The 27,326-nt window shown below is 48.9% G+C and overlaps 1 protein-coding gene across 1 annotated transcript; it reads right to left on the bottom strand.

Moving 5' to 3' along the window:
- Positions 1 to 1,831: 1,831 nt before the first annotated feature.
- LOC121346095 (tetraspanin-36-like) lies at positions 1,832 to 18,550 on the bottom strand. Its single transcript, XM_041423574.1, has 7 exons — positions 18,491 to 18,550; positions 16,268 to 16,286; positions 6,672 to 6,790; positions 6,112 to 6,207; positions 5,359 to 5,511; positions 3,940 to 4,023; positions 1,832 to 3,111 (listed from the first exon to the last, which is right to left on the bottom strand). The coding sequence occupies exons 1-7, from the start codon at positions 18,548 to 18,550 to the stop codon at positions 3,025 to 3,027; spliced, it is 618 nt and encodes a 205-aa protein (XP_041279508.1). The 3' UTR covers positions 1,832 to 3,024.
- Between the last annotated feature and the right edge of the window lie 8,776 nt (positions 18,551 to 27,326).

Raw genomic sequence — 27,326 nt, 5'->3', positions numbered from 1 at the left:
CCGCCGCGCTCCGGCGGGCGTTAGGGAGGGCGGGGAGGGCGCATGCGCGCTGAGGGGAGCGCCCGGGCGGGCGGAAAGGGCGGAGCGGGCGCCGCGCTGAGGGAAAGCGGGGCGTGGAGGCGGGAGCGCGGGGCGGAATGCCGGGCATTAAAGGGGGTTGTGGGGCAGGTGAGGGTCGGTCTCTTCTCCCAGGCAGCCAGTGCTAGGACAAGGGGATATGGTCTCAAGCTGCGCCATGGGAGGCTCAGGTTGGCTTCGGGAGGAATTTCTTCGTGGAAAGGGCGTTCTGGCATTGGAAGGGGCTGCCCAGGGAGGTTTGGAGTCCTCGTCCCTGGAGGTGTCCAAGGAGCGCCTGGACATGGCACTCAGTGCTGTGGTCTGGGTGACAAAAGGTTGGGCACGATCTCGGAGGTAGCTTTGTAATTCTGTGGGTCTGGAAGGCACTAGGAGCAAGGACGTGAGGCGGGAGCTCTGAGGGGAGCGGGAGCATGTTGCTGATTTTAGGAGCTCTGTGAACACAGATACCTTAGAGTTCACCTCAGAAACAAGACTTTGTTTATTCAGCGCAGCGTGCGAGGACGACGTTCCCACAAATCAGCTTGCCAAGGGGTAAAAAGTTACATCTGTTACAGAGTAAAATTCACATGAATACGCCCTCTTCCTGCATATCCTCCGCCCACCTAATACACATTTATTTGGGTGATGTAATCTTAACGTACGATTTGAAACAGATTCTTTCTTTCACTAGGCAAATTCTACTCGTACAAGTAACTTCACGTAAGTTACGTTTACAAAAGGCAAGAAGAAACCTGAAAGTCCTACAGGACAGCGGAAGGGAAGGGAAGGGAAGGGAAGGGAAGGGAAGGGAAGGGAAGGGAAGGTGGGGGATTCTGAGGGAAGCAGGGCAGAAAGGCCAGGAGCGGCGACGGGAGGCGGGATCACTGAGGGCAGCTGCAAGGAAGGGCGGAAGGCGGGATCGCTGAGTAGAGCCGGGCGAGGAGGAAGGCGGGATTGCTGAGGGGAACGGTCAGGGAAGCGGGCGGGAAGGGAAAGCGGGATCCCTGAGGGAGGCAGTAAGGGAGGCCGGGTCGGGTCGCTGAGGAGAGCCGAGTGCGAAGGGAGGCGGGATTGCTGAGGGGAACGGGAAGGAAGGGCGGAAAGCGGGATTGCTGAGAAGAACGGGAAGAAAGGGCGGAAAGCGAGCTTGCTGAGGGAACGGGTCAGGGAACCGGGCGGGAAGGGAAAGCGGGATCCCTGCGGGAGGTCGGGTCACTGAGGAGAGCCGGGCGCGAAGGGAGGCGGGATCGCTGAGGGGAACGGGACGGAAAGGCGGAATTTCTGAGCGGAGCCGCGGTCGCTGAACGCAGAGGGATGGGAAGGCAGGACCGCTGAGGGGAGCGGGAAAGAAGGGCAGAAGGCGGAATTGCTGAGGGGAAGGGGAAGGAAGGGCGGAAGGCGGGATGGCTGAGGGTAAGGGGAAGGAAGGGCGGAAGGCGGGAGTGCTGAGGGGAACGGGGAGGAAGGTGTTAGGCGGGATTGCTGAGGGGAAGGGGAAGGAAGGGCGGAAGGCGGGAGTGCTGAGGGGAAGGAAGGGCGGAAGGCGGGAGTGCTGAGGGGAAGGAAGGGCGGAAGGCGGGAGTGCTGAGGGGAAGGAAGGGCGGAAGGCGGGAGTGCTGAGGGGAAGGAAGGGCGGAAGGCGGGATTGCTGAGGGGAGCCGGGCAGGATCTCTCTGAGGCAGCGCCCTCAGTACCCCCCTGCTCCGGTTCCGCCGCTGAGGACTTTACTCCCTCCAGGGAATTGTGATAGCATCGACCATCAACCGCCTCACTATTTATTACGTGGTTGTATAAATTCAGTTTATTTCAGCATTTAACAGAAAACAAAGCCCTCAGTAAAAACTCAGTTTTCAACATACACATGCTGGTGCATCTCCTATAGGACATGGTCACCCATCACTTTTTTTTTCTCTTGGGGTAGGGATGGAGATAATTAAACAGTTTACACTGATCCCAAGCTATTTTTTTTAATTATTAGCTACAAATATAAAGGTTTATTTTATTAAGGACAGCTGCTTATCTCTCCAAGGAAGGAATCAGCGGAATCTCTGTTGCTTTTCCGCAATTCCCTGATACATAAAAGCTCACAGTTCCCTCTGTTCTCTATCCCCAAAATCCTGAAGAGCTTATAAACAGATTAACATACAAACGAGTTGAAGAAGGACACTGTTAAAGCAGGGATACAATCCAATCTGTGTCCAGCAGAATTAAGGAGAACAGAAAATGTGCAAAAGCAGCGCTACAGAATATTGTTGAAATTGCTTAGTACAGGAATGTATCTTTTTAATATTTTAGCAGAGTAGCATGGCCAGGGCAGAAACATGGCACTAATTCCCCCAGGCAAACCATAGAAAAAGGAGGAAGAAAATGTTCAAAAGCCCTGCTTCATAAGGAATTTTAAATATCAATAATTAAGGGATTAAAAACAAACCAAATACAGAGAGTTCTGAGCCCAAAAGCTCAAAACCTGGGTTTTTTCATGTTTGCTAGCTGCTCCAAACAACTACACAAACGCTTGTTCTAGACTTTAAGGGTGGAGTTGTTTTGCACTAACAACCTCTGCAGTAAACAGAATTACAACATGTGACATAAGAAAGGGGAAAAACCCTGAAACTGCACAGATACAGAAAAAAAAAACATACTACAGATCCCCATGCCTACGAAGAGTATTTAAACCTGGCATTCAGAAGTTTCTCTTGTTGTTCAAACCACGTCATGGGAACGATCTGAGGTTTGTGCAGAAACCCCTCCTGTGGTCTCCACCAGTTTATTGATTAAAAGATAAAAGTTTCTGCTGCATGTTGTCGGGGCAGAGGAAAGAAGGCCAGGAGAAAATTTCTTTCTGGAGCCTACTACACCACCCAGTGCTACCTGTAGTCACAGGTCCAAACTTAAGGTCTCAGAAAGCTGTGGTATGATCACAAGTCAGTTTCACCATCAGGAAGCAAGATTGTTCTTCTCAGTTTATTAAGCAAACACGCCTGAGTAAAGAGGCTGATACCCACTTTCTTCTTTCTTGCAGGTAAGCACACAGACGCTCAGCATGCCGAAGAACTGGAAAAGAGGGAGTGCAGGAGGGACTTAGTCCTGCTGTGCTTCTGTTTCAGTTGTCAGACTAAACACCTACGCAGCAGATGACTTCATCATATGAAAAAAAACCTCATTTAAAAATACATCTGCATAAAGCATTATTTTTGCATACCAATTCCCAGTAACAGTTCTGGCTGAAGTGTTTCCTCTCTGGTTTGTAACATTAATTAATACATTCACATTAATTACTAGTTATCTTTCCATGGGGAAAATTTCAGTGAAAGGCTAGGATTGTTCGGGGATAAAATGAGTTATCCAAATAATTTAAAGACAATTTTGGACAAGGAGTGACCGGAATGGCTTCCCACCAGGAAGAGCAGGGATTGGGATGGGATCTTGGGCAGGAATTGCTGGCTGGCAGGGTGGGCAGGCCCTGGCCCAGGGTGCCCAGAGCAGCTGTGGCTGCCCCTGGATCCCTGGAAGTTTTCCAGGCCAGGCTGGACAGGGCTTGGAGCAGCCTGGGACAGTGGAAGGTGTCCCTGCCCATGGCAGGGGGTGGAAGGAGATGGGATTTAAGGTCCCTTAACACCCAAACCATCCTGGGATTCTGTGACTATGATAAAATGGATTCCACACAGAATTTCCATCCCAAATCCCCTGCTATCTTTTGAATCCCCCCCATCATTGTGAGGCAGATGAAATGGAGACAATTGGAAAAACACAAGTGAGGAACAGAGGACTGAGTCCGCTCCAGAGGCAGAAGAAAGCTGTAGGCTTTTAGGACAGTGAAGATGAAGGAGATCCAAGGGCAAACAGTGTATTTTCCATGAGGGAAGAGACAGGAGTGTTTACCTTTACGATGGCAAACCCCAGGATTACAAGCATGGCGTAGCTGATAACGCTCTGCAGCCCAGACTCCAGCTCCTGCGCACAGCCCTGCCATGAAAGAGAGAGGTAAAAACGTGTTAAAAAGTGCTCATCCAGCTGGAAGTTTTTATTATTTCCCTCCCAAGGAAGCAGGGCCTGGTAAGGCCCGTTTAATCAGCACTGCAGGTTTGAGGAACTCCATTCTTGTCTCCCAGACCTGATGGCTTATTTCTTCCTGCGTGAGGAGTGTTGAGGCGAACACCTCATGCGTGGAGACACGAGGCTTGACTCCATTTTTTCAGAAGGCTGATTTATTGTCTTACGATATATATTATATTAAAATACTACGTTAAAACTATACTAAAAGAACAGAGAGAAAAGATCATCAGAAGGCTACAAAGAACAGGAATGGAATAGAATAACAAAATCTTCTGACTCAGAGTCTGATGCAGCTGCCTCTGTGATTGGCTCTTAATTAGAAGCAACCAACATGCACCATTCACAGATGCACCTGTTGCATTCCACAGCAGCAGGTAGTTTTTGTTTACATTTCTTTCTTGAGGCCCTCAGCTCCTCAGGAGGGGAAAAATCCTAGCAGATGATTTTTCATAAAATGCTATGGTAACAGAGGAGAGGCACTGACAAACTGCAATTTACTGACACTTGCTGCATCTGAATTTCCTGTAGCTCAGGTCGTTTAAACAAGAGCCCAAAACTCAGAGCCAGAGTGGCCATCAATAGTATCTATAAAAGTCAACTCGGGGGCTTATGCCCCAGACTGGAGAACCTGGTATGGAGTTAATGGAATCACAGAATAGTTTGGGTTGGAAGGGACTTTAAGGTCATTCAGTCCCACCCCCTGCCATGGGCCAGGACACCTTCCACTGTCCCAGGCTGCTCCAAGCCCTGTCCAGCCTGGCCTTGGGCACTGCCAGGGATCCAGGGACAGCCACAGCTGCTCTGGGCACCCTGGGCCAGGGCCTGCCCACCCTGCCAGCCAGCAATTCCTGCCCAAGATCCCAAAATCTGTGCCTGCCCTGTGGCAGTGGCAGGCATTGCCTGTGTGCTGTCCCTGCAGGCCTTGTCCCCAGTCCCTGTGCAGCTCTCCTGGAGCCCCTGGAGGCCCTGGCAGGGGCTCTGAGGTGTCCCTGGAGCCTTCTCTTGTGCAGGGGAACAGCCCCAGCTGGGCCAGGCTGGCTCCAGAGCAGAGGGGCTCCAGCCCCCAGAGCATCATCATCCTCCAGATTCAGCATGCTCAATCCCAGATGAGTGTTCCCCTGCCCCAGATCTGTTTAAACAACTACATCTATATCCCTAAATTCTGCCTGGCGTGCTTCCCTCCATGGTTCCACCTGGCTGAAAATGGACATGGCCCAGCTGTGACACCGAGCCCCTCATCCTCACCCGGGTGTTGAGTTCCTGAGGCCGATCCAGGTGCCCGGTGCAGTTCTTGGCCTCTTGCTGGCAGCAGCTCAGAGGAACACTGTTGTTCCCAGTGGAATTGAACCACTGGGTGTTTGTCCAGTCACTGTAGTTCTTAACCCCACAGCAGTGAAGCTACCAAACACAGGACGGTGACACAGTAGTTACTGTTACATGATGTTATACATATCTATTACTAGTTACATTATATATATATGAAAGATATGTTCATATATAAGAACGCTCATGGTGAGTTAAACCTCTCTTAGGCATAGCCAGAGCTGCCAGTACTTTGCAGCAGATTACAAGCAGCGGAAAACAGTCACAGATGTAATAAATCAATCTCCTTCACACATTATTACATCCCTCTTAGATTATTCTTTGTGGGAGCTCCAACAGGAAGGTGACAAGTTGCAGGACAGAGTCCTTCATCATGTGGCTATTTCACGGTGTGGTGTTCTCAGCAGCAGGTATTCATGTGCACTGATTTGCTGTGATGCAAAGGTCACTCACATCAACCACATCCCTCCCTACATGAACGTCACACCTGGAGCCTGAACACACCAGCTCTGCAAAGTGAGGAGCACCCTCAGCTGCCTCGGAGAGCTGGATGCTAAACACAGAGCCAAGTTCCAGGACACTGCCCCACTCATCCTCTCCCCTCCTTTCCCAGCCTAAATTCCCTGTTTAGGACCCAACTGTTATTTTCCAAACAATGCTTAAATATTTTCTTACCTGTTCTTGCAAGTAATCCACAACTGTAGACTCCGGGTTTTTGCCATCATACTTCTCAAAGACAGAGTGCATTGTACCTTGCACATCAGTTTTTACCTGTTTAGACAGAGAAAAACAATGCAGATGGTTTTAATGTGAGAGCTGAAAATTTTATCTGGTGGAAACTGCAAAATACCTGTATCCCAAATAAGGTGGGGGGAAAATTAGAAATAAGAAAAATCAAAAAATCACGCAGTGTTTTAGACAAAATTCAGGTGGCACTTAGCGGGAATCACGTTCCTGGGTAGAAGCTTGTCACCCTTGATGGAAAAGCCCTCCTTTGGGAGCATCAACAATTGTTTATTCCAACTCAGAGACTGTTGTGATATCTGCCAGGTACTTTATATATTCACTGTGTTCCCAGCAAAGACATCCCCATGCCCATTTGCTCTGCAGGTTGCAGGACAGGGGATGAAGTAAAAAAAAAAAAAAAAATCACCCAGATAAATTGGAATGATCAAACAATGTGAGATCTGTTGTTTACTTTTATGTTGGGGCAGAGATGCTAATTCTTAACTTACCTTTTCCCTGTAAACAAATCCCAAGACAAAAGCGGACACTTCTGCAATGAAGATAACCAGGATAATGGCCAAGAACTGAAAATAAAAAAAGAGAGACAGTAAGAGAGAATCCCACAGCACTTGAATTCAACTGCACAACACACTTCACATTAATTTACAGCAGTAGGTGATCGTTACCTCTTGTTGCCTCTCCAATCAAAACAGTTCCCAAAAGATAATTTAGAATAGAAGAAGCTGTGGCTGCCTCACCCCCGGAATTGTTCAAGGCCAGGCTGGACAGAGTTTGGTGCAACCTGGTTGTATTGGCTGGTCTAGTGTAAGCTGTCCCTGCCCAGGAATGTTGGGTTTTTTTGTTTGTTTTTTTCCTGAGAAAAACTCATCCTTTGCATTCTCATTAACCACCAAGGCAGGCACAAATGTACATAGTCTCAGCAAAACAGTCCCTCCTTTTCCTGGAGGAAACAGATTTCTGCAGCCTCTAAAATAATCTCTCTCCCAGAAGGATGCTTTGCTGATTGAGGCCAAGGTAGAGTGCACTAGTGGCAGCTGCCCTGGAGACCAAAGACTTTAACTCCCTGGACTGGGTATAGCCCTGAACACCAGGTGCAGCAAGTGAAGATAAGAATTGTTTCTCATTCTTTTCTCTGATCTCCTCACAACCTTTCCTGGGCATCATTCTGGGAAAGTTGTCTTTTCTCTCTGTGCCCAGAGAGCTGCTGGCACAGTAAAGGTGGAGGTGGGGACTCGCCACCTGCATCCTCCTCTGCCTTCAGCTCACAAAAAGAATAAAGGTGCATGACTCAAAAAGTGTGTCCTGTACTTCTGGCCTGGAAGGCTGGATGCACGTGTCTGTCCACCTATTCTCTGCTCTGAAGCAGCATCATCTGGGCAAGGACAGGCAAGGAGGGGCAAGCAAAGTTGTGCCAGGGCCTCACCACCACCACAGGGAATGATTCCTTCCCAATATCCCATTTCACCCCACCCTCTGGCAGTGGGAAGCCATTCCCCCTTGTCCTGTCACTCCAATGTCTTTTCCAAAGTCCCTCTCCACCATGGTGGAGAAACATTCTTCATTTTTCCTCCATACTTCATTTTCCACCCATTTCCAGTGTGCTCAACAGGCGATACAAAGGAAGCAGCACAGGACATGCCAAAGAACAAACAGCTGTGGGCAGCTAAGAAAGACCTTGCTGCAAGTAAAAGGCTGCCACAAATTAAGAAAACAAATAAATAAATTATGAAGCCAGTTCACAAAAGGCGCCTAAATCCAGGACCAGCAAAGCTCCGTGACTGCAAGACACAACCAGAAGGTCTAGTGTTAAGTTCAAGGACCTCCAATGTAAAGCACTTTCACAGTGGGTTTTATTGCAATACTCAGGCTTGCCTTGTTTCTGGTCAGAGACAAAGCACAACCAGCAAAAAGTCTACTAAAATTTCCAAATTTCCATTTCCAAGTAGAAAAAAGAAGTGTAATGAGGCAAAACCAGAAGTCTTTGGGAAAAGACTTAAAGGATGATGACCACAGGTACTGCCACAGCTTCACCCAACTTCACCCATGCTTTTTAATTCAGTGGGAAGAATCCTGAAGCCTTGAATAGCAGGGTCACTTAGGAATGGAAGGCATCACAGCTAATGACCTCTTCCCTGTTTTTTGCAGGTGAGTTCCAGAGACAAGTTTTGAAAGCAAAGACGAAAAATACTTCAGAGCTTAAATCAGAACTCTTCCCTTAAGCCTTTCCAGAATTTAAGGCAAATTCAAAATTCAGTGGAGAGACTTTTTTCACCTCAACATCACAGAACTACAGCCCATTCCTAGATCTAAGATGAAGACGTACTAAGATGTGCAAGTCCTAGAATGTATCCTAGATGTACCTAGAAGTGCAAGTCCTTTGCACTGCAAAAGATGGATCCCAGAGTATGTCTGATTAGGTTTCTGTTGGATCTCAAGAAATAAACAATCCCCCAAACACAAAAGCCAGTCTGAGCAATTACTTTTGAGGAGGAATAGATCAAATACCTCCTTTTCCACGATTAGTCAACCACCTCCTCAAACCATCTAAAATGACACACAAGGATTCTAGGATTACGACAAGAAATACACTCTTTGTCACACTTTTTTTTTTTTTTCTTGCTCTCCTGCTTGTCAGGGCCTGGCAGCTCCCACAGTGTGGGCACAAACCCCTGGGCAGCCCAGGGTGGCTCGAGGTGGACGTGGGAGAATCACCTCCCCTGGCCACCCACAGCCAGAACAACGGCACCGCTGACCCTGCCCTGCCCACGCAGCCCCTGCTGACTCACCAGGCTCCAGGAAACTGCTGCTGCTCCTTCACAGTGCTGGGGATTTCCTTAAGACAAGATGACGAGATGAGGCAAAAGGAAATTTTGCAAGAAAACCCCTTTTCACAGCTGGGCAACAGAGCTGCAGCCACCTCTGCTGCCTCACCCCCATGGCTTGCACCCTTCAAGGACCTAGCGCCACAATCAATCAATTTTTCATATCCCACGCCCTTGACAGAAAGCAGAAAAACTATTTGAGCGTGAAAAAGTGAACTCCTTGGGGCTGAGTGAGAGGAAAGCCAAGCTGTGACAGTCAGCAGATTTTCCCAGGCTGAGGCTTGGGCAGGGCCTGGGCTCACCAAGCCCTTCCACGCTTAGCTGAGCCAGGGGAGCAGGAGCACAGAGGACAAACACAACACGGGGGGACTCAGTCACACAATGCACACACAGAGCACTGTGAATATTCACTCTTCAGTCACACACACACAGAGCACAGTGAATATTCACTCCTCAGTCACATAACACACACAGAACACAGTGAATATTCCCTCCTCAGTCACACACACACAGCACAGTGAATATTCACTCTTCAGTCACACACACACAGAGCACAGTGAATATTCACTCCTCAGTCACATAACACACACAGAACACAGTGAATATTCCCTCCTCAGTCACACACACACAGCACAGTGAATATTCACTCTTCAGTCACACACACACAGAGCACAGTGAATATTCACTCCTCAGTCACATAACACACACAGAACACAGTGAATATTCCCTCCTCAGTCACACACACACAGCACAGTGAATATTCACTCTTCAGTCACACACACACAGAGCACAGTGAATATTCACTCCTCAGTCACATAACACACACAGAACACAGTGAATATTCCCTCCTCAGTCACACACACACAGCACAGTGAATATTCACTCTTCAGTCACACACACACAGAGCACAGTGAATATTCACTCCTCAGTCACATAACACACACAGAACACAGTGAATATTCCCTCCTCAGTCACACACACACAGCACAGTGAATATTCACTCTTCAGTCACACACACACAGAGCACAGTGAATATTCACTCCTCAGTCACATAACACACACAGAACACAGTGAATATTCCCTCCTCAGTCACACACACACAGCACAGTGAATATTCACTCTTCAGTCACACACACACAGAGCACAGTGAATATTCACTCCTCAGTCACATAACACACACAGAACACAGTGAATATTCCCTCCTCAGTCACACACACACAGCACAGTGAATATTCACTCTTCAGTCACACACACACAGAGCACAGTGAATATTCACTCCTCAGTCACATAACACACACAGAACACAGTGAATATTCCCTCCTCAGTCACACACACACAGCACAGTGAATATTCACTCTTCAGTCACACACACACAGAGCACAGTGAATATTCACTCCTCAGTCACATAACACACACAGAACACAGTGAATATTCCCTCCTCAGTCACACACACACAGCACAGTGAATATTCACTCTTCAGTCACACACACACAGAGCACAGTGAATATTCACTCCTCAGTCACATAACACACACAGAACACAGTGAATATTCCCTCCTCAGTCACACACACACAGCACAGTGAATATTCACTCTTCAGTCACACACACACAGAGCACAGTGAATATTCACTCCTCAGTCACATAACACACACAGAACACAGTGAATATTCCCTCCTCAGTCACACACACACAGCACAGTGAATATTCACTCTTCAGTCACACACACACAGAGCACAGTGAATATTCACTCCTCAGTCACACACACACAGCACTGTGAATATTCACTCCTGCCCAAGAAACAGAACCCTGGACTGTCCCACTGATGCAGGACAGGACAGCTGCTGGAAAACACTAATTTTATGTATTTTTTTAAAATGCAACAAGCCTCTTACTTTGTGTTCCAGGTTTTATATGCTGATGACCAAAAGCTCCTACCCTTTTCAGGAGGCTTACAGCCATGCAAATACTTCATGCCACTTAATCACAGACATAGAAGGGGCTGCTTAAAGTTTCCTCTACACCACTGCTCTGAAATACATGCAAATGCTTTATATAAAATGCTATATATATATATATATACATATATATATATATATATATATATATATATCTTTCTTCTTCTATCAGTGAGGCAGAACAGGTGCTTTTCCACCTTTACTTCTCTGTTTTTATAAGCCAACCTTACGTGATGGCTGAGAACAGAGGTTAGTGTTTGTTCACAGTTATCAGCACAGGCTTCTTTGTCCCCTGCCAAGCCCAGATAAGGTACAGCAAAGGAGCCAAACTACCAATAGGATGTTAAAAGGCAGTGTCTGCTGCTTGGAAGATTTGGGGTACTTTTAAAAAATTTTTCTCCCACCATCCTCCCATTTCAGATTGTTGATTCTATGACTCGATCTACTACTGCAAACTGGTATAAGACTTTCTTTTGAAAAGGCTGGAAAATTAAGAATAGAGAGTAACAAAGTAGTGTTAAAAGGAGAAGCTGAAGAACAGGTGAATTCTGCATTCACCCCATGTGTCCAGCAAGATGCAGCCTCTATACAGTAAAAAAATGGAGGCTGTGAGACTTACATATATTTCTCCTTTAATGGGACATTCTTTAATGGAATCTCCAATGGGACATTCCCAGGGCCAGCACTAACATCCACCACAGCACAAAACTCAGGCTGGCTGGACATTCCCTACATCATAAACTTTCTATGGGCAAAGACAGGTAAGAGAAATAATACCATTTGTCATGACACAGTAAGAGCAGCTGTCTTCTACAGCAAACTACTGCAAATACAAACTGCAAGAACTATGAATATCCACACAAACCCTTTCTGAACCACTGCCACCTAACTAATCATTAGACAGCTCACAGAGCTGCCTGATTAATTTTAAGGCTCAAATCCCACTTTTTTTCACCAGTATCTTTTCATAATCAGGTGGAAATTATTACGTCAATTATTCTTCAATTATTACTTTGACAATTACAATTATTACTACTGTGCTGCCCCCATGTCTCTCCTATCTAGAATCAGCCCCCAGCAACACTGGTCTCAGTTACAGCTGCCCATCCTCTCCTTAACACAGAAGACACTCCATGTCTTCGTTTTTTGGCTTTTTTTTTTCTGTGTACAAGAAGTGGTTTTGATTTACCTAGACAGGTAAATCTTCTGCTCGAAAGATTTTGCACATTTCCTCCATAAATAATGTATTTTATTACCCAGCAGCCAGCTTGCATTACAAAGGGAATCACTATCTGGCTCCCTTGCTGATTTATTGTACTACAAGATTTATTCTTCCACTGCCACAGTTTCAAGTCCTCCCTGGCTGCTGCACTACTCCATTTTCAGGGAGACAACAGGTTTTCTAAGGACTTTAGGGGGAAAGAAAGGCACTGAGCACTTTTGAGAAAGCTTTCTTCACTTTATCCTCATTTTAACCAGTTTAAAACTCCCCTGGGTCCACGTGGACCAGGCACTTCCCAGAAATGAGAGTCTCCCTTGGCCCGAGGCAAAGCAATGAGTGACCCCAGCTCAGCACCTCCCATCCCAAATGCACAAATTCTCTCCCTTTTCCATCCTGGATTTAGAACTCTGCCAGCTGGAAGGGACCTCCTGGCTCCAGCTACTGTTTCCTACCCTGCTTACGGTATGACAAATCAGGTACTGCCACATTTGTGTTCCCTGGCTTCACCCAGGACAGTGTGTGACTGTGCTTGGTCACTGTGAAAAAGGCTTCTGATGTTCAGAGGGACCAGGCTGTGCTTCAGCTTGTGCTCACTGGCCTGTCACTGGGCACTGACAGCACCACCCGGGCAAGGACAGGCACAGAGAAGGAAGCAGAGCTGCTGCTCTGGATACCCTGTGCCAGGGTCAGCAATTCCTGCTCAAGATCCCAAAATCTGTGCCTGCCCTGTGGCAGTGGCAGGCATTGCCTGTGTGCTGTCCCTGCAGGCCTTGTCCCCAGTCCCTGTGCAGCTCTCCTGGAGCCCCTGGAGGCCCTGGCAGGGGCTCTGAGGTGTCCCTGGAGCCTTCTCTTGTGCAGGGGAACAGCCCCAGCTGGGCCAGGCTGGCTCCAGAGCAGAGGGGCTCCAGCCCTGGCAGCATCTCCGTGCCTCCTCTGCACTGGCTGCAGCAGCTCCACGTCCTTGTGCTGCTGGAGCCAGGGCTGGGGCAGCTCTGCAGGTGGGCTCTCCTGTTGCTACACAAACTTGCTTTTCCTCCAGATCCTCACGTTGTGAATACATTGATTTACAAAATAATAAAAAACCCTGAACTCAGCATGTTGGTTTTGGATTGGAGCAAAAAGCGCCAAAGCTGTGAGCTCCTACCAGGCTCCAGCAGCACCAAGAGCCTCAGGAGAGAATTCCTGCCAATCTCACGCCAGTCATTACCCTCAAACTAAAACCTTCAAATCAGTTTCCTCACATGAGCTTACAGAGGTGGGACAGAACCCAGACAGCTGCTCTGAGCCAGCTTACAGCAAGCCACAGCAGACTCACCAAGGTCTGTTACACCAAATATTCAGCTGGGACGTACAACTGGGGGCATGTTTCAGCCTGCCTTCAAAACACACCTCAGGGCTGCTTGCTGGGTATGGTGGGAAGTGCTTGCTTTTTCCTTTTCTTCCTCAAATGAAAACAATGAGCAGCTGCCAAAAGACTCTGAAAATCTATGTCTCTCTTTCAGGAGAAAAAAAATCTCCAAACCTAAACCAGCATTTTCTTGCAGTTTACATGCTGCAAAACCACACACTCAGGGTGTAGTGGGCTTGTTTTCAAGCTATATTAAGTGAATGTCCACCTTAAGAGTTGTGTTAGCATGCTGCTCCCCAAGCATGATTCCGAGGTTATTTTCCCATCCCCAAAAGCCAGCACATACCAACAAAGCACAAATGGTGGGAAGTCCTCTCAGAGACACTGTACAGCAGTGCAAAGCAAGGAACCCTGCCCCAATTCCTACGACTTCTAATGCTGAAACCCCTGCCTTGGGGTGAGGGTGCTGCTGTTAATCGCAGCCACAGAGACAACAGGACTGGGAGGAGGAGAAACCCATTTCCACTCGTCAGAACCCCCATTTCCACTTGCCAGAACCCTCATTTCCACTTGCCAGAACCCCATTTCCACTTGCCAGAACCCCCATTTCCACTTGCCAGAACCCTCATTTCCACTTGCCAGAACCCCAAATGCACAGACTGCAGGGCATGAGCTTGCAGGGAGTGTAACTTCTGCTGAGCACGGACTGATTTATCAGCCAGTGCCAGGCTGTTTTGGATCTGAGCAGCCTGTTTGGACACAAACACCCTGTAGTTCAATATTTGCCTTCGGAACCACCCCAATTTCTCAATCAGCTGTTCCAGGCTCAGACACCAGACGCTGCAACCAAACCAAGGTGCACTTAAATCACAGCACAGCTAATCCTAAATCTTGCTAAGAGGTACCGAAATGGGACCTCTTGAGCTCTTGTAATTACCACATGCACTTCCAAAACAGGGAACCATGGAATCCCAGAAGGGTTTGGGTTGGAAGGACCTGTAAAGCTCATCCAACTCCACCCTCTGCCATGGGCAGGGACACCTTCCACTGTCCCAGGCTGCTCCAAGCCCTGTCCAGCCTGGTCTGGAACACTTCTGCTTCTCTGGGCAACCTATGCCAGTGCCTCACCACCTCACAGGAGCAATTCCTTCCCAACACCTTCCCTGAATTTCCCCTCTTTCCAGTGTGAAGCCATTCTCCCACCACTACAGCTCCTGGTGAAGAATCCCTCTTTGGTTTCCTTGCAGCCCCTGCCACACACTGGAAGGCTGATTTCCACATGGTCTCCACAGAACTTCCTCATCTCCAGGCTGACCACCCCACCTTCTCAGCCTGTCAGACTCTGGTTTTGGTGACCTGCACACTGAGAGACCTTTGAAGAGGTCTTTAGGGGTGGATACACAGCCTGGCCAGCCAGCGGGTCCCTTCACAGCCGCAGGGACCCCCCCAGCTGGGGTTGTTCCTCCAAATCTGCATCACTGCCCCAACATCTCCCCTGTGCTCACCACACAGCACCAGCACCTTCATTTTAATTTACTCCGTGAGGCCCCTACACAACACAGCAAAGCCCATTTCCCTGAAAGCCAGTTCAGTTACGCTTCCTGATTTTGGGCAGAATAATTTTGAACAAGGAGCAGCTTTACCCTTTCTAGGCATGCTGAAAAGGATCACACCAAAGTGCCCAGGCATCAGCCCCATCCTGTGACCACTCTGCACTATGTTGCTGCTCTGATCTCACCATTCAGAAACGAGCTAGAAATCCTAGAATGGCTGGGGTTGGAAGGGACCTTAAAAATCACCGTGGTTCCAGCTCCCAAGGAACCCACCATCATCCCCTTCCAAGACATTGTTCATTAGAAGTATCCAGATTTCCCTCTGACTGAGGCTCTGGAGTAAGCATTCCCAAAGTACTCATTACTGGCATGAGTGATTTCAAGCCATTCACACGTGCAGGAATTTTTTTTTTGTGGGTAAGTTTATACCTCCAAATCACTAAAAAATATTTAAAGTGAACCACAGCAGTATAGTGATTCCTTGAGCAACCTGGTCTAGTGGAAGGTGTTCCTGCCCATGGCAGGGGGCTGCACTTCTTGCCAGCAGATCAAATGCTGCTCTCTCAAATCCCCTGGTCCTACCAAAGCCCCCTGGGCAGGAACTTGTGCCTCTCCCTGCAGGTGGGCAAGTCAAGCAAGGAGGCTGGGGAAGTGCCCACGTCTGCTTAGAAGTGAATGGGCAATCTGGGGAAGCAGGATTTTCACTGCAGGACCCCACCTAAGGCAGCCCTCTGGTGATGAATCAGAATATGCTGCACTGGAGGGGACCCACAAGGATGGTGGAAGTCCAGCTCCTAGTCCCCAGGACCAGTGGATGCCAAACCCCCTCTGAAGGCAGAGCTGCTTAGTGACTGGAGGTGAGCAGGGGCAAGGTGCTGCATGCTTTGGGGTTAACAGCGACCTGGAAGGTGCTTACTGCATGTTATACAGAAATTCTGGAGTACAAAGCTTCCATTTAGTTTTAACATTCTCAGTTTCTTCCCTGCGAATCCCAGCATTTCACCTCTCTCCTTCAAAAAGAGGATCATCACATCCCACCCAGAGCAGCCCCCTCAGACATTGCCAAGAACATCATGGTCTGCTCTGACCCTTCCTCTCCCTCTTTTAGGACCCATGGGATAAACCTGCATCCCCAGCCTCCACCTGGAGCAGGCCAGCACCCGCTCACCACAACCACCACTCACCTGCACTAATTGGCAGGTGCTAAAGAGCAGAAGAGGAGGTGGGAAGAACTCCCACAGCCCGAAGCACCACCCATGGTAACCTTATAATTACATAATCTTTAATCACTGAGTTTTTGGGGGAGTTACGCATAGATCCCTCACCCGCAGCATGACCTGCACGTACAATGCTGAGCCTGGTGCTTAGGAGAAAAGCTGCTTTTTCACCTCATTTAGGAAGCCCGATTTGTCATTGTGGAAGATCTGACTTCCTTCACTCTGCACGACAACGATCAGACATCCAAAAGAGGATTTTTTGCCTTTTTAGGATATTCTTAAGTAATAGCTTCTGTCAAAGAACCACATCTGCACCATCTGCTGACTACGCAGGTGGTGAATTATTTTCCATAATCACTTCTGAGCTGGGAAAGATCTGCAGCATGCAATGTCTGGACATGAATTACTCCTTGGAGAAGGGCTCTGATGTTCTTTGCAAATCCTGTTTTCACAATCATCTGGAGCCTTGTGCTTACAGAGCCCTGACTGTCAGAAATGTTCTGCAGGAACATAAAAGAATCAGTCCCTCCATCTCCACCCTCCTAAACCAGAATTCCAGGTTCTGCAGTTCTGCTGCTGGAATGTGATTACCACACGTAATGGTGGCAGCAGCATCTAAATGCCACAGGTACTGGGCTGCACTGCTCTTACTGGGATGAAAAACAACCCAAATGGCTGCTCCGGGTCACCCCAAATTCAGAGGCCAGAGACGTGCACAAGGCTCATTACTGACAGTCCACGGAAGCAGATGAGCAATCGCAACGGGAGAGTGCTCCTACAGCAGAAGGAAAGGCACCAGAGACATTTCTAGGAGGATATAAGGCTGTTTCATTTTCAAAAACCCAAGCAGTGATGCTAACCTGAGGTACACCTGCTCTGAGGCCCAGGGGCTTTCCACATACAAACACAGGGATGCTGCAGTGTTTCTCTGTGGCTACTTCAAAAAACAAAACCAAAAGAAAATCACCACAAACCAAGCAGACAGGGTGAGCTCCTGTCACCTGGTGTGCAGCAGTGACTCGGCCTGCAGCTCCATTTGTGCCAGTGCTACATGGAGCACATGCAGCAATAAATTGTGCTGGGCCTCTGTAAAGGAGGCACAGGACGGAGGGGACGAGCTCCTCACCACAGCCAGCAGCAAGCCATGTTTTTACAAAACGGCACCACACCCCACGAGGCCCCAGGGATTAATTCGAGCAGGATTCCTTCTTTTGCCTTATTTTTTTTCTCTCCTCATGTAGCGTCTCCCTTTGGAAAACTCCGTTTCTTCTCTTCAGGAACAGCCCCTGCTACACCCAGAGCAAGAGGCGCTGCCACGCTGAGCCTGGGCTGAGCAGCTCCAGGCCCTGGCTGCCACTGGCAGGTTGGGACATCCCTGGAAAAGCCCGGTCTGGAAAACACCCAGGTGCTACAGAGCAGCTGTGAACCCCCAGCCGTGAACGCCCTCAGGTGTGTCACGGCCCCACACACCTGAGGCGTGACATGGTCCTTCCCTACAGCAGCACACAAGTCCCAGGGCGGTCCATGGTGATGGTGGGGGTTTTCCAAACTTCCCCCTGCAGGGGGAATGCCCCAGCCGGGTAACCAGAACAATCCCCAGCTCTCCCGAACAGCCAGGAGCCTGTCACTGTCACAAGGCAGCCATGCCACGAGGACACCCCCAAACCAACGCAGGTTAGGCCAAAAAGTATACAAACCACCCTCATTTTCTCACTTGCTTGTAAATAATTATAGCGGAAGCGACTTGGAAAGCCGTAACTGTGCCAAGGACATAGCTGGAACAAAGTTCTCAGCAGTTCTCCTCCCCAAAAGTCTCCTTGCCCCAAACATGGAGCAGAGCCCTTCTCAACGCCCTCGCCATGCGGCTCCGTTTGCTTCCGACCGCAAAACGTGGCTGTAGACTGCTTTAACTAAAAACACTGCTTTTACTAAAAAACCGGGTGCATTAAAAACACGCCACGAAGACAAAAACCATCAAAAAGAGTCACAACGTCTGACCTTAATTTTTTTTTTTTTTTTCCCTTAGAAACTTAAACCCGTAAATCAACTTGTTCTTTAAAAACACGTAATTCGGCGTTGCTGCAGAAATGCCCGAGCACGCAGCCGAGCTCCCTGCCCGCCCAGCGCGGGGTCGCGGGCGTGTCCCCCTGCCAGACCCCGTCCCCCCGGCCCGGGACAGCCCCGCGGTACCCAGAAGGCGAGGCTCAGCAGCAGCAGCACGGTCTTGGAGGTGATGACTCCGCAGTCCATGTCGGCGCAGCTCTGGAGTTCTGCTGCCGCCGCCCCGGACCCGGCTCCCCACGGAGCCGCCCCCGGCCCGCCCCAGCCCGGCCCGGCCCGGCCCTCCCACGGGACGCGTTTCCCCGTGGCCGAGCTGGCAGATTTCCAAGCAGGGGGTGGGGAGTGCCGGGAACAAATATCATAGCATATTACTGTTGATTTCAGCGTGGTTTGGGCTTTTTTGGTGCTTTTTTTTTTTTTTTTCTCACAAAATTTCTGCAAGTTTCCGGCGAAGTTACACTGAGCCCTGTGGAAAGCTCTCGCTGCAGCACAAAGTGTACATCAGATTTGCCCTCCAGGGTCGATAACCCACAGCTATCCCCCCTTCATCCAGCCTGTTTTGGTCTATCTGAAGCCAATCTTCTCAATCACATGCTCCATGAACAGCAGGAATATGTGGATCAGTGGTGGGAATATGTGGATCTGTGCTGGGTTAACAACTGGACTCGGTCCCTGGCAGTGCCCAAGGCCAGGCTGGACAGGGCTGGGAGCAGCCTGGGACAGTGGGAGTTGTCCCTGCCCATGGCAGGGATAGAACCAGACAGTGTTAAATGTTGCTTTCAACCTAAACCATTCTGTGACTCCACAACACAGGTTTGGACACTCAGAATACATCTCAAATGCTGGAATACAAGGCTGAGCAGGTATGGGGTGAGATATTGGAATTCAGTGGCTGCAGAGAGCTGTAAATGTCGCTTTATTCCCATCACCCAAGCCTTTACACACCAGCTGGAGGTGCACGACTGGCAGCCAGGGGTTTGTTTGTCAGAGCAGACCTTTGGCAGCCCGAGCTGAGCTGATCCCACCCCTCGGCAGGGCTGCAGGATGCAGCGGTATCGAGTTTCCTGCCACTGCCCCTTCCTGAGAGAAATCGCTGTGATGCAGCGTCTTCTGGGGGAGATGGATTTTGGAGGGGATGTGCTGAACCAGCTCTCCAGCAGGAAAGCAGGAAAGGGAGATTATGGACAGCCTCTGCCCCGCAGCCCATGAATTTAAGCTGCAGCTGCTTTGAAAGGCAGCAGACTGTGCTGGCTGCTGAAAAGAGAAATCTCCCTGCAGAAAGTGGGGTGAAGCTGATATCCAAAATTAAATTCCTTGGAGAGCAAAGATCAGCACAAAGTCAGAACCTGAGGACTGCTCACAGAGGTCTTCCTACCAGCAAGGCTCTCCTTGCCATTATAGTTTTTATTACAGCACTAAATATTAACGAAGTGTGTTGTTGTGGAGTATTTTTGAATTTAAAAAATCAGACTGATTTTTTTCCTTGTAGTGTAGCAGGATTTTTTTTCCTTGTAGTGTAGCAGGTGGACTAAGCGAAAAAAAAAATCACCTGGAAACCATTTCTCCTAGTTTTATCTGAATGATTGTTAATCTGGGGGAAATAGTGTGAAGAAAAATGGAAGGGCAAAGTCTGATGTTTGACTTAAAATGAATATAAAGGAATTAAAAAAACAAAACCAAAAGCAACCAAAATGCCAACCAAACCCCACCTTTCTTTAATATCCAGATTTTGTTGCCAATTCTGTCACTTGTTAGCTCACTAAAAGTTTTTAATTAGAAATATAAGAATAGTAGTTTCACAGTGAGTCAAAAATTGGACCCTTAACAAAAGTGTTACCACCTGTAAGCTGTTGTTTCAGAACAAAGTGTTTTTTAAAATCTACAGTGGCTGATTTTTTATTAAAGGTGATCTAGAAAGGAGCTTGCCAGAACAAAATGTGCCCTTAGAGACCTGTCCCAAACATTACAACAAGCTCTGGCTGTGATATTCTGTACCATTTCCTAACAAATTATTATTAAAATCAAGAGATTCCTGTTGAACATGAGATTTTAAAACAGCAGTAGGTTGGAATTTTCACAGCCAGCTTTGGAAGGGAGTTGGGCAAAAAAGGAAATTAAAACTATCTAACCTGATAAAGCCCCAAAGGAGGCTGTGTTTCCAGAGCTGCTGCCTGCTGTAGATCTCTTGCCCTGGGTAAATTGGTTTGGTTTGCTGAATTTCAGTCTGAGATCAGTTTAGGAAATATAGTGGTAAAACAACAGGTTTCCCACTGGTTTATTTGTTGCACGTTCATCAGCATGGCTCAATGGTTGGTACTGGAAGGTGTAACATATGATAGGAAAAGGATCTTCACATTTTCCCTAATCCACCAGACAGCCACAACGTAAATTGTGGTTTCTGCACAATGAGAGCACGTATCTGAAAATATGTCTATTTTGTTTTCCTCCTGCTAAACTAAACAACTTCTCAGCTCTGATACTTTCCAGAACTCATTCTCTCCCAGTAACTTTGTTTCTCTTGAAATGCCTGGAAACCCAGGACGTTCCCCAAGGGATGAAGGGATAAAGAAGAGGTCGCCAGAGCTCTCTGCCTTCTCCTGCAGCGCCGTGGCCTTGCTGACTCACTGGCAGCTTGTGATCATCTATTTCTGACCAAGGAACTGCTTCCAGCTCAGCTGTTCCCCATCCACTTCTCCTGACTGCTCTTGTCCGGGTGGGCAACCCTGCTGGTGTCACAGAATCCAAGAATCCCAGGATGGTTTGGCTGGGTCTTGAAGCCCATCCAGTGCCACCCCCTGCCATGGGCAGGGACACCTTCCACTGTCCCAGGCTGCTCCAAGCCCTGTCCAGCCTGGCCTTGGGCACTGCCAGGGATCCAGGGGCAGCCACAGCTGCTCTGGGCACCCTGGGCCAGGGCCTGCCCACCCTGCCAGCCAGCAATTCCTGCCCAAGATCCCAAAATCTGTGCCTGCCCCGTGGCAGTGGCAGCCACTGCCTGTGTGCTGTCCCTGCAGGTCCTCATCCCTCCTGCACCGCATCTGGCGTTTCAGCCCTCTCCTCTAAAACCTCATGATCTCATGGAAACTCTGTTTCTATGGCAGCCCTTGTCCTTAACACCTCCGTGTGCTCCCCAGATAAAAAATACTGTTTCTTCTCCAGGTTATTACTGAGGTTTAAACCCACAGGAGGCGGGACATCAACCCAGGTGACACCTAGCCACAGGTGGGGAACCCAGGGGTAGCTCCAGACAGGCCACGGGGATGAAGGTGCTTGGGGCACAGGGAGGTGTTAGAGGCCTTATCACATTAAATATACTGCTTCTTTCCCCACAAGGCCTGCTGCCCATCAAATAAGGAAATGCAATTAGCATGAAACTGTTTGTCCTTCACATATCTATGTTGCCTGATATTTGTCTCTCTGTTTTCTTCCTGCCTGCAAATCATTTCCCTGTTATTTATTCCATGGAATCTTTGATGTTGTTAATCAGGAACTGAAGTTAACTGGCTTGTGATTTCCCAGTGGTTTTTTTTTTTTTTCCTCAGTCTGCCAGCACCTCACCTCTCTTCCAAAAGCCCCACTCCATACAGTTCTTAGATGGCTGGACTCACTTTCTAAGTCTTCTGGGAAAAATCCCATAGCAACAAATTCATGTGAGAGCCGTCAGTTGATAAACCTCTGTGTAACCTGTTCTTTTCTCATTCTCCCACTGACTTTAGTCCTTTTTCCCTACTTTTGCTGTGCCAGCTGCTGATTGTGCTGGACATTTTGGTGCCCTCACTGCAGTGAGGACAGAAAATCAGTCTCCCATGACTGGCACGTGAGGATGACGCAGAAGCATCTTCATAGTACATGACCTTATTTCTTGGAATCATTTGGGTCTGTTGAAAAGCCTCATGTAAAAATAACAGGAAGGGAAATTTACAGTCAGCAGAGACTGCTTTCTAGCTAAAAAGAGTAAAATAATATTTTATTGACATCATAAAATTAGCAGGTAGCCAAGTTTGAAAAACTCAACTCAAATACTTTCACTTCCTCTTAAACACTCCAGCTGGGTTACAGAGTCAGTTCTTGTCTCAGGCGTGAAAAAAGTGTGTTTCCCAGCACAAATATTCACGTTTTTGCAGTAGGGAAATTATTCCCACCTAGGGTTGGATTAGAAAGGGAAAGACTGTGCATGGCTCTCCATCCCATGCCAGCAGAGAGGTCAGCAGGGCAGCATTTCCCTGGAGTGTTCATGTGCAAGGATCCATGTCACCAACTTGGAATTCTGATTTCTGCCACACCTCAGCACTCTGCCCCAGGTAGCACTGCCCCAGCCCCGAAGCTGTGCCTGCAGGGAGCTGCAGCCTGATGCTCTGCTCTGCTTCAGCGACTCTGATTTGCTGGGAGGGGAATTTTGACCTTGCTGCTGATCTCACCCACTTTGTGAGCTGTGACTGAGAGCAGCCAGGCAGGATGTAGGTGGTGAAACCCAAAATGATGCCTGGTGAGCTTCTCTGTGATATCTCCTTCTAATCACAAACTACAGATGAAGCAACTTGGAGATGTACAATCTTCCTGGTGAAACCTGGAGCACGCAGGGAGAGTAAAGAGATGTTTCCTGAGATGGATCAGCTCTTGGAGCAGGGAGGTAGGGAAGGACCACAGGCAGCTTTATAAAAATAAAACTGTAAATCCACTAGTAGGCTTTGGTCTGTCCTAATCATGCTGGAATTAATCACCCCCCTCTCACACCATGTTTCCTTTCTGTAATTACCCTTTGCTCTTTCAAGGCTGAGAGAAAGGAAGGAGAAAAATATCTTTTCTGCTTGCCCGTGGCTGTGGAGAGAGGGAAGCAGCTGATCCTCCACCCTCCCACCCCCTTCCACCGTGGGGATTTGGGGTAAAAAGGAGCGTTTGTCAGATGGCGCCTGGCCCAGACGTGGTCGGGGAAGAGCTCTGATCTTTGCACTTCCACATCGGCACCACAGTGACCAAGCAGGACTCATGCACGCAGCTGACACTGCCAGCCATGGCCAAAGGCAGACCTGTCCCATCAGCTGCCTCCTTCATTCACTCAGAAAGTTCACAGAGCTCTTTTCACCCTCCAACAGTGACCAAGCAGGACTCATGCACGCAGCTGACACTGCCAGCCATGGCCAAAGGCAGACCTGTCCCATCAGCTGCCTCCTTCATTCACTCAGTTCACAGAGCTCTTTTCAGCCTCCAGCTCAAAACTCTCAGTCCTCCCCTGAAGCTCCGAGTTAAATAAATGTTAAGGACTACCTGAATTTTATTGCCAGCGCTGGAAACTTGCATCTTGCTGCCATTGAATTCTATGGGGAGATACATGGATGGAACAGAAACACGTGCTGTGTCACAGGTGAATGATGAGTTAATGGGGCTTAAAGCTCCACCATGAAACATCTGTGGGACTCCCAGGCTGCAGCACTTAGAGCCAGCATGAATTTAAATTAATCACAATGGTGAGAGAGGAGAGCCAAGACGTGAGGCTGCTGTCTCAGGGGAAACTGCACAAGAGACACGAAAAATGTCTGTGTATGTTGGGGGCTCCAGGCATGAGAAGGACGTGGAGCTGCTGCAGCCAGTGCAGAGGAGGCACGGAGATGCTGCCAGGGCTGGAGCCCCTCTGCTCTGGAGCCAGCCTGGCCCAGCTGGGGCTGTTCCCCTGCACAAGAGAAGGCTCCAGGGACACCTCAGAGCCCCTGCCAGGGCCTCCAGGGGCTCCAGGAGAGCTGCACAGGGACTGGGGACAAGGCCTGCAGGGACAGCACACAGGCAATGGCTGCCACTGCCACAGGGCAGGCACAGATTTTGGGATCTTGGGCAGGAATTGCTGGCTGGCAGGGTGGGCAGGCCCTGGCACAGGGTGCCCAGAGCAGCTGTGGCTGCCCCTGGATCCCTGGCAGTGCCCAAGGCCAGGCTGGATGGGGCTTGGAGCAGCCTGGGACAGTGGAAGGTGTCCCTGCCTGTGGCATGGGTGGCACTGGATGAGCTTTAAGGTCTCTTCCAGCCCCAGCCATTCCAGGGTTCTGTGATTCCTGCTACAGCCAGGCCTGTGTGGCTCTGCACCATGACATGTGGTGCTGCCTGTGACCAGTGACGTAAGGGAAAGATTTACATTTAACTTACATTTTTAAAATACATTATTAGAAGTTCTGAGCTCTGCTCCTGATGCAAAGCATGTCACTGTGACATGGTTTTAGATTATGTGACTCTCCTGTTCCTGACTCAGCCAGTCATGTGGATCTGAGCAAACAGGAAATCCCTCACAAAAAAAAAAAAAAAAAAAAAAAAAAAAAAAAAAAAAAAACAAAAACCCTCAGAAAAAATGTACCCAAGAGACACAAAAAGCCAGGAGTCATGGCTTCCCTAAGCAAGTACTTTGAGGACTGCCTGGAGGAAGAGTCACAAGAAAGCTTGGCTGGAAGAACCTGAGATGGTGTGGAGTGTGACCAGTGAGGAAACCTCAGGGGGATTCAGAACCAGAGAGGAACTGGCAGCTTCAGAGAGCCCGGTCCTGGGAAGCCAGGGGCATCTGCAGGAGACAGGGACATTTGATCCTGCAGAGGGAAGGGGGCTGGTGTGCCCAAGCACTGACTCATGTAGCCACCACAACCCCAGACAAAGAGAACAGGCAGCCATTGTAGGGAAAATTGTCTTTTATGAGGGGTGGGGAGGACTTTGGTTCCCTTAAATAGAGGTAATTTTCTTTCTAGAGGAAGAAGCTGAAAGTTTCTTTTGTACAAAGAGGGAATTGTCCGTCAGTTGATACCAATCAGTTTCTCATGCTTCCTGGAAGGACAGAAAGGCCCCACTGTCCTTGCCAGATTTTCCCACTGCAGATTTTGCTCCTGAAAATGGGCTTTGCTTTGCTGAGCTGCTCCATCCATCAGCATGTGATGTCCTTCTTCCATGTCTTCCCAGCCCTTCCCTCCTGCCAACGGGGCTTGGAGCACCCTGGGATAGTGCAAGGTATCCCTGCCCTTGCCAGGGAGAGGCTTTAAGGTCCCTTTGCACCCAAACCATCCTGGGATTCTGTGGTTCTGTGAATAAATGAAATTTAGGTGCCATTCCTTATAGAGAGTTTTCAGGAAGGAGAATTTAATCCAGCCAGTCCAGAACAGACCATATCCTGTGTATATCCTACATCCCGTATAAATTCCCAGTGAGGAAAGCCAGTGACCAGGGTCCTCTTAGGCATCTAAGTTAAAGAGAATCTGTTTTTTCATCAAACATTAATGTAAAATAAAGTCACAAGCCATCTGTAATGTCTTTGGAACAAACCCAGTTTTCAGGAGGAAATGTTCTCAGAGCTGGCGGAGGGACTTCACGGAAGAATGGGGGCTTTAGAGAATCCACACATCCCTGTTTATTTTTGGATGTCAAACAGATGGCAGTGCTGCACATTTGTACACTGTCTATTACACATAAAGCTGATTGCTGATTTTTGTGTAGATCTTAAGACTGAGGCAACATTCCCCATTAAACACACCATAAAATACTATGCAAAACTATACAATAACAAGAACTCAAATACAAGTTTTTCAGGGGGAAAGTGATGTGAAGTTGTTTCCCTTTCACAAACATCTCAAAGACTAAGTCAAAGTAGTATGGCAGCATTAAGTCTCTACTGAAATAAACTCAAAAGATTCCACTTCAAGCACCAGCGTGGTGGTATAACACATTCTCCAGTGTGCAAATCCTGTGTATCAAACTGCTGTGTTTGACTGTGCAAGGATCCCATGGTTGACACCAGAAGTAGTTGCACTGGCTTTTAATTGGATGAGAACAGGATTTATAGCCAGGTTAAACATTGACCTTTCCTCCGTGGGATAATTTTTTTCAACTTATCAGCCAAGCTGATGTGATTATATGCAAGAAAGCAAACTTCTTGGCAGTGTATGTGTGTGTGTTCCAGAGCTTCAAAGCTTCAGCAACAGCTTTTTCCCGTGACTCCTTTGAGAGCAATGAGCTTGAAGCAATCGCTGATGCACAGCCAATGTTTTACATCCCATGTTCCTCCAGCCCAGGCAGGTCTGGAGCCTGGCATCACCAGGATGTGCTGCAGGAGGTCTCTGTGACAGTCCTGACCTGGGAGCTGAGGGTTCACACTGCTCCATCATCTGTGGGCACAGGAAACACATTTTTGTCATTAGCTCCATTTCACAGAGTCACAGAAGAGTTTAGGTTGGGAGGGACCTTAAAGCCCATCCTGTTCCATCCCCTGTCATGGGCAGGGACACCTTCCACTGTCCCAGGCTGCTCCAAGCCCTGTCCAGCCTGGCCTTGGGCACTGCCAGGGATCCAGAGGCAGCCACAGCTGCTCTGGGCACCCTGGGCCAGGGCCTGCCCACCCTGCCAGCCAGCAATTCCTGCCCAAGATCCCAAAATCTGTGCCTGCCCTGTGGCAGTGGCAGCCATTGCCTGTGTGCTGTCCCTGCAGGCCTTGTCCCCAGTCCCTGTGCAGCTCTCCTGGAGCCCCTGGAGGCCCTGGCAGGGGCTCTGAGGTGTCCCTGGAGCCTTCTCTTGTGCAGGGGAACAGCCCCAGCTGGGCCAGGCTGGCTCCATAAGACAAGAATAATTAACCTAAATCCCTTCCATTCCTGTACCAGCCTGTCCCCACTGATGTCCCAGAAGTGGCGCCCGGGGCTGCACTCTGTGGTCGCCGTGCGTGGCAGGGACAGGGCCCCTTGTGGCTCCGTTCCAACTCAGGATATGTTATGATTCCATGATTAAAGAACACCCCTTCTTCAGAAACTTTTAGGTATTTTGCCACACGGGCGGGCAGGCAGGGGCTGCCCACAGAGGGCAGCCGCAGTGGATGGTGCTCAGGAGGCGCCGGGCTATGGCTCGGGGTGCCGCGGTGTGGAGGGTTCGGAATTACAGCGGCAGTCTGGATCACCCTGAAGGTCTCTTCCAGCCCTGACGATCGGGACACCCCTCAGTGCCCTCGCCATGCCAG

Source organism: Onychostruthus taczanowskii, unplaced genomic scaffold, assembly GCF_017590055.1.
Source record: "Onychostruthus taczanowskii isolate IOZ18803 unplaced genomic scaffold, ASM1759005v1 scaffold79, whole genome shotgun sequence".
In the NCBI taxonomy this organism is placed as follows: Eukaryota; Metazoa; Chordata; class Aves; order Passeriformes; family Passeridae; genus Onychostruthus; species Onychostruthus taczanowskii.
Note: the sequence above shows the minus strand (reverse complement) of the source record. Positions and strands in the feature narration are given on the sequence as shown.

Excerpts from the sequence above, each read along its gene's own strand:
- LOC121346095 (XM_041423574.1), bottom strand. The coding sequence starts at position 18,550 with ATGGACTGCGGAGTCATCACCTCCAAGACCGTGCTGCTGCTGCTGAGC. Across the intron at positions 6,208-6,671 it reads GATTTGTTTACAGGGAAAAG|GTAAAAACTGATGTGCAAGG; the intron begins GTAAGTTAAGAA and ends CTGTCTAAACAG. Across the intron at positions 3,112-3,939 it reads TGGGGTTTGCCATCGTAAAG|TTCTTCGGCATGCTGAGCGT; the intron begins GTAAACACTCCT and ends CCTCTTTTCCAG.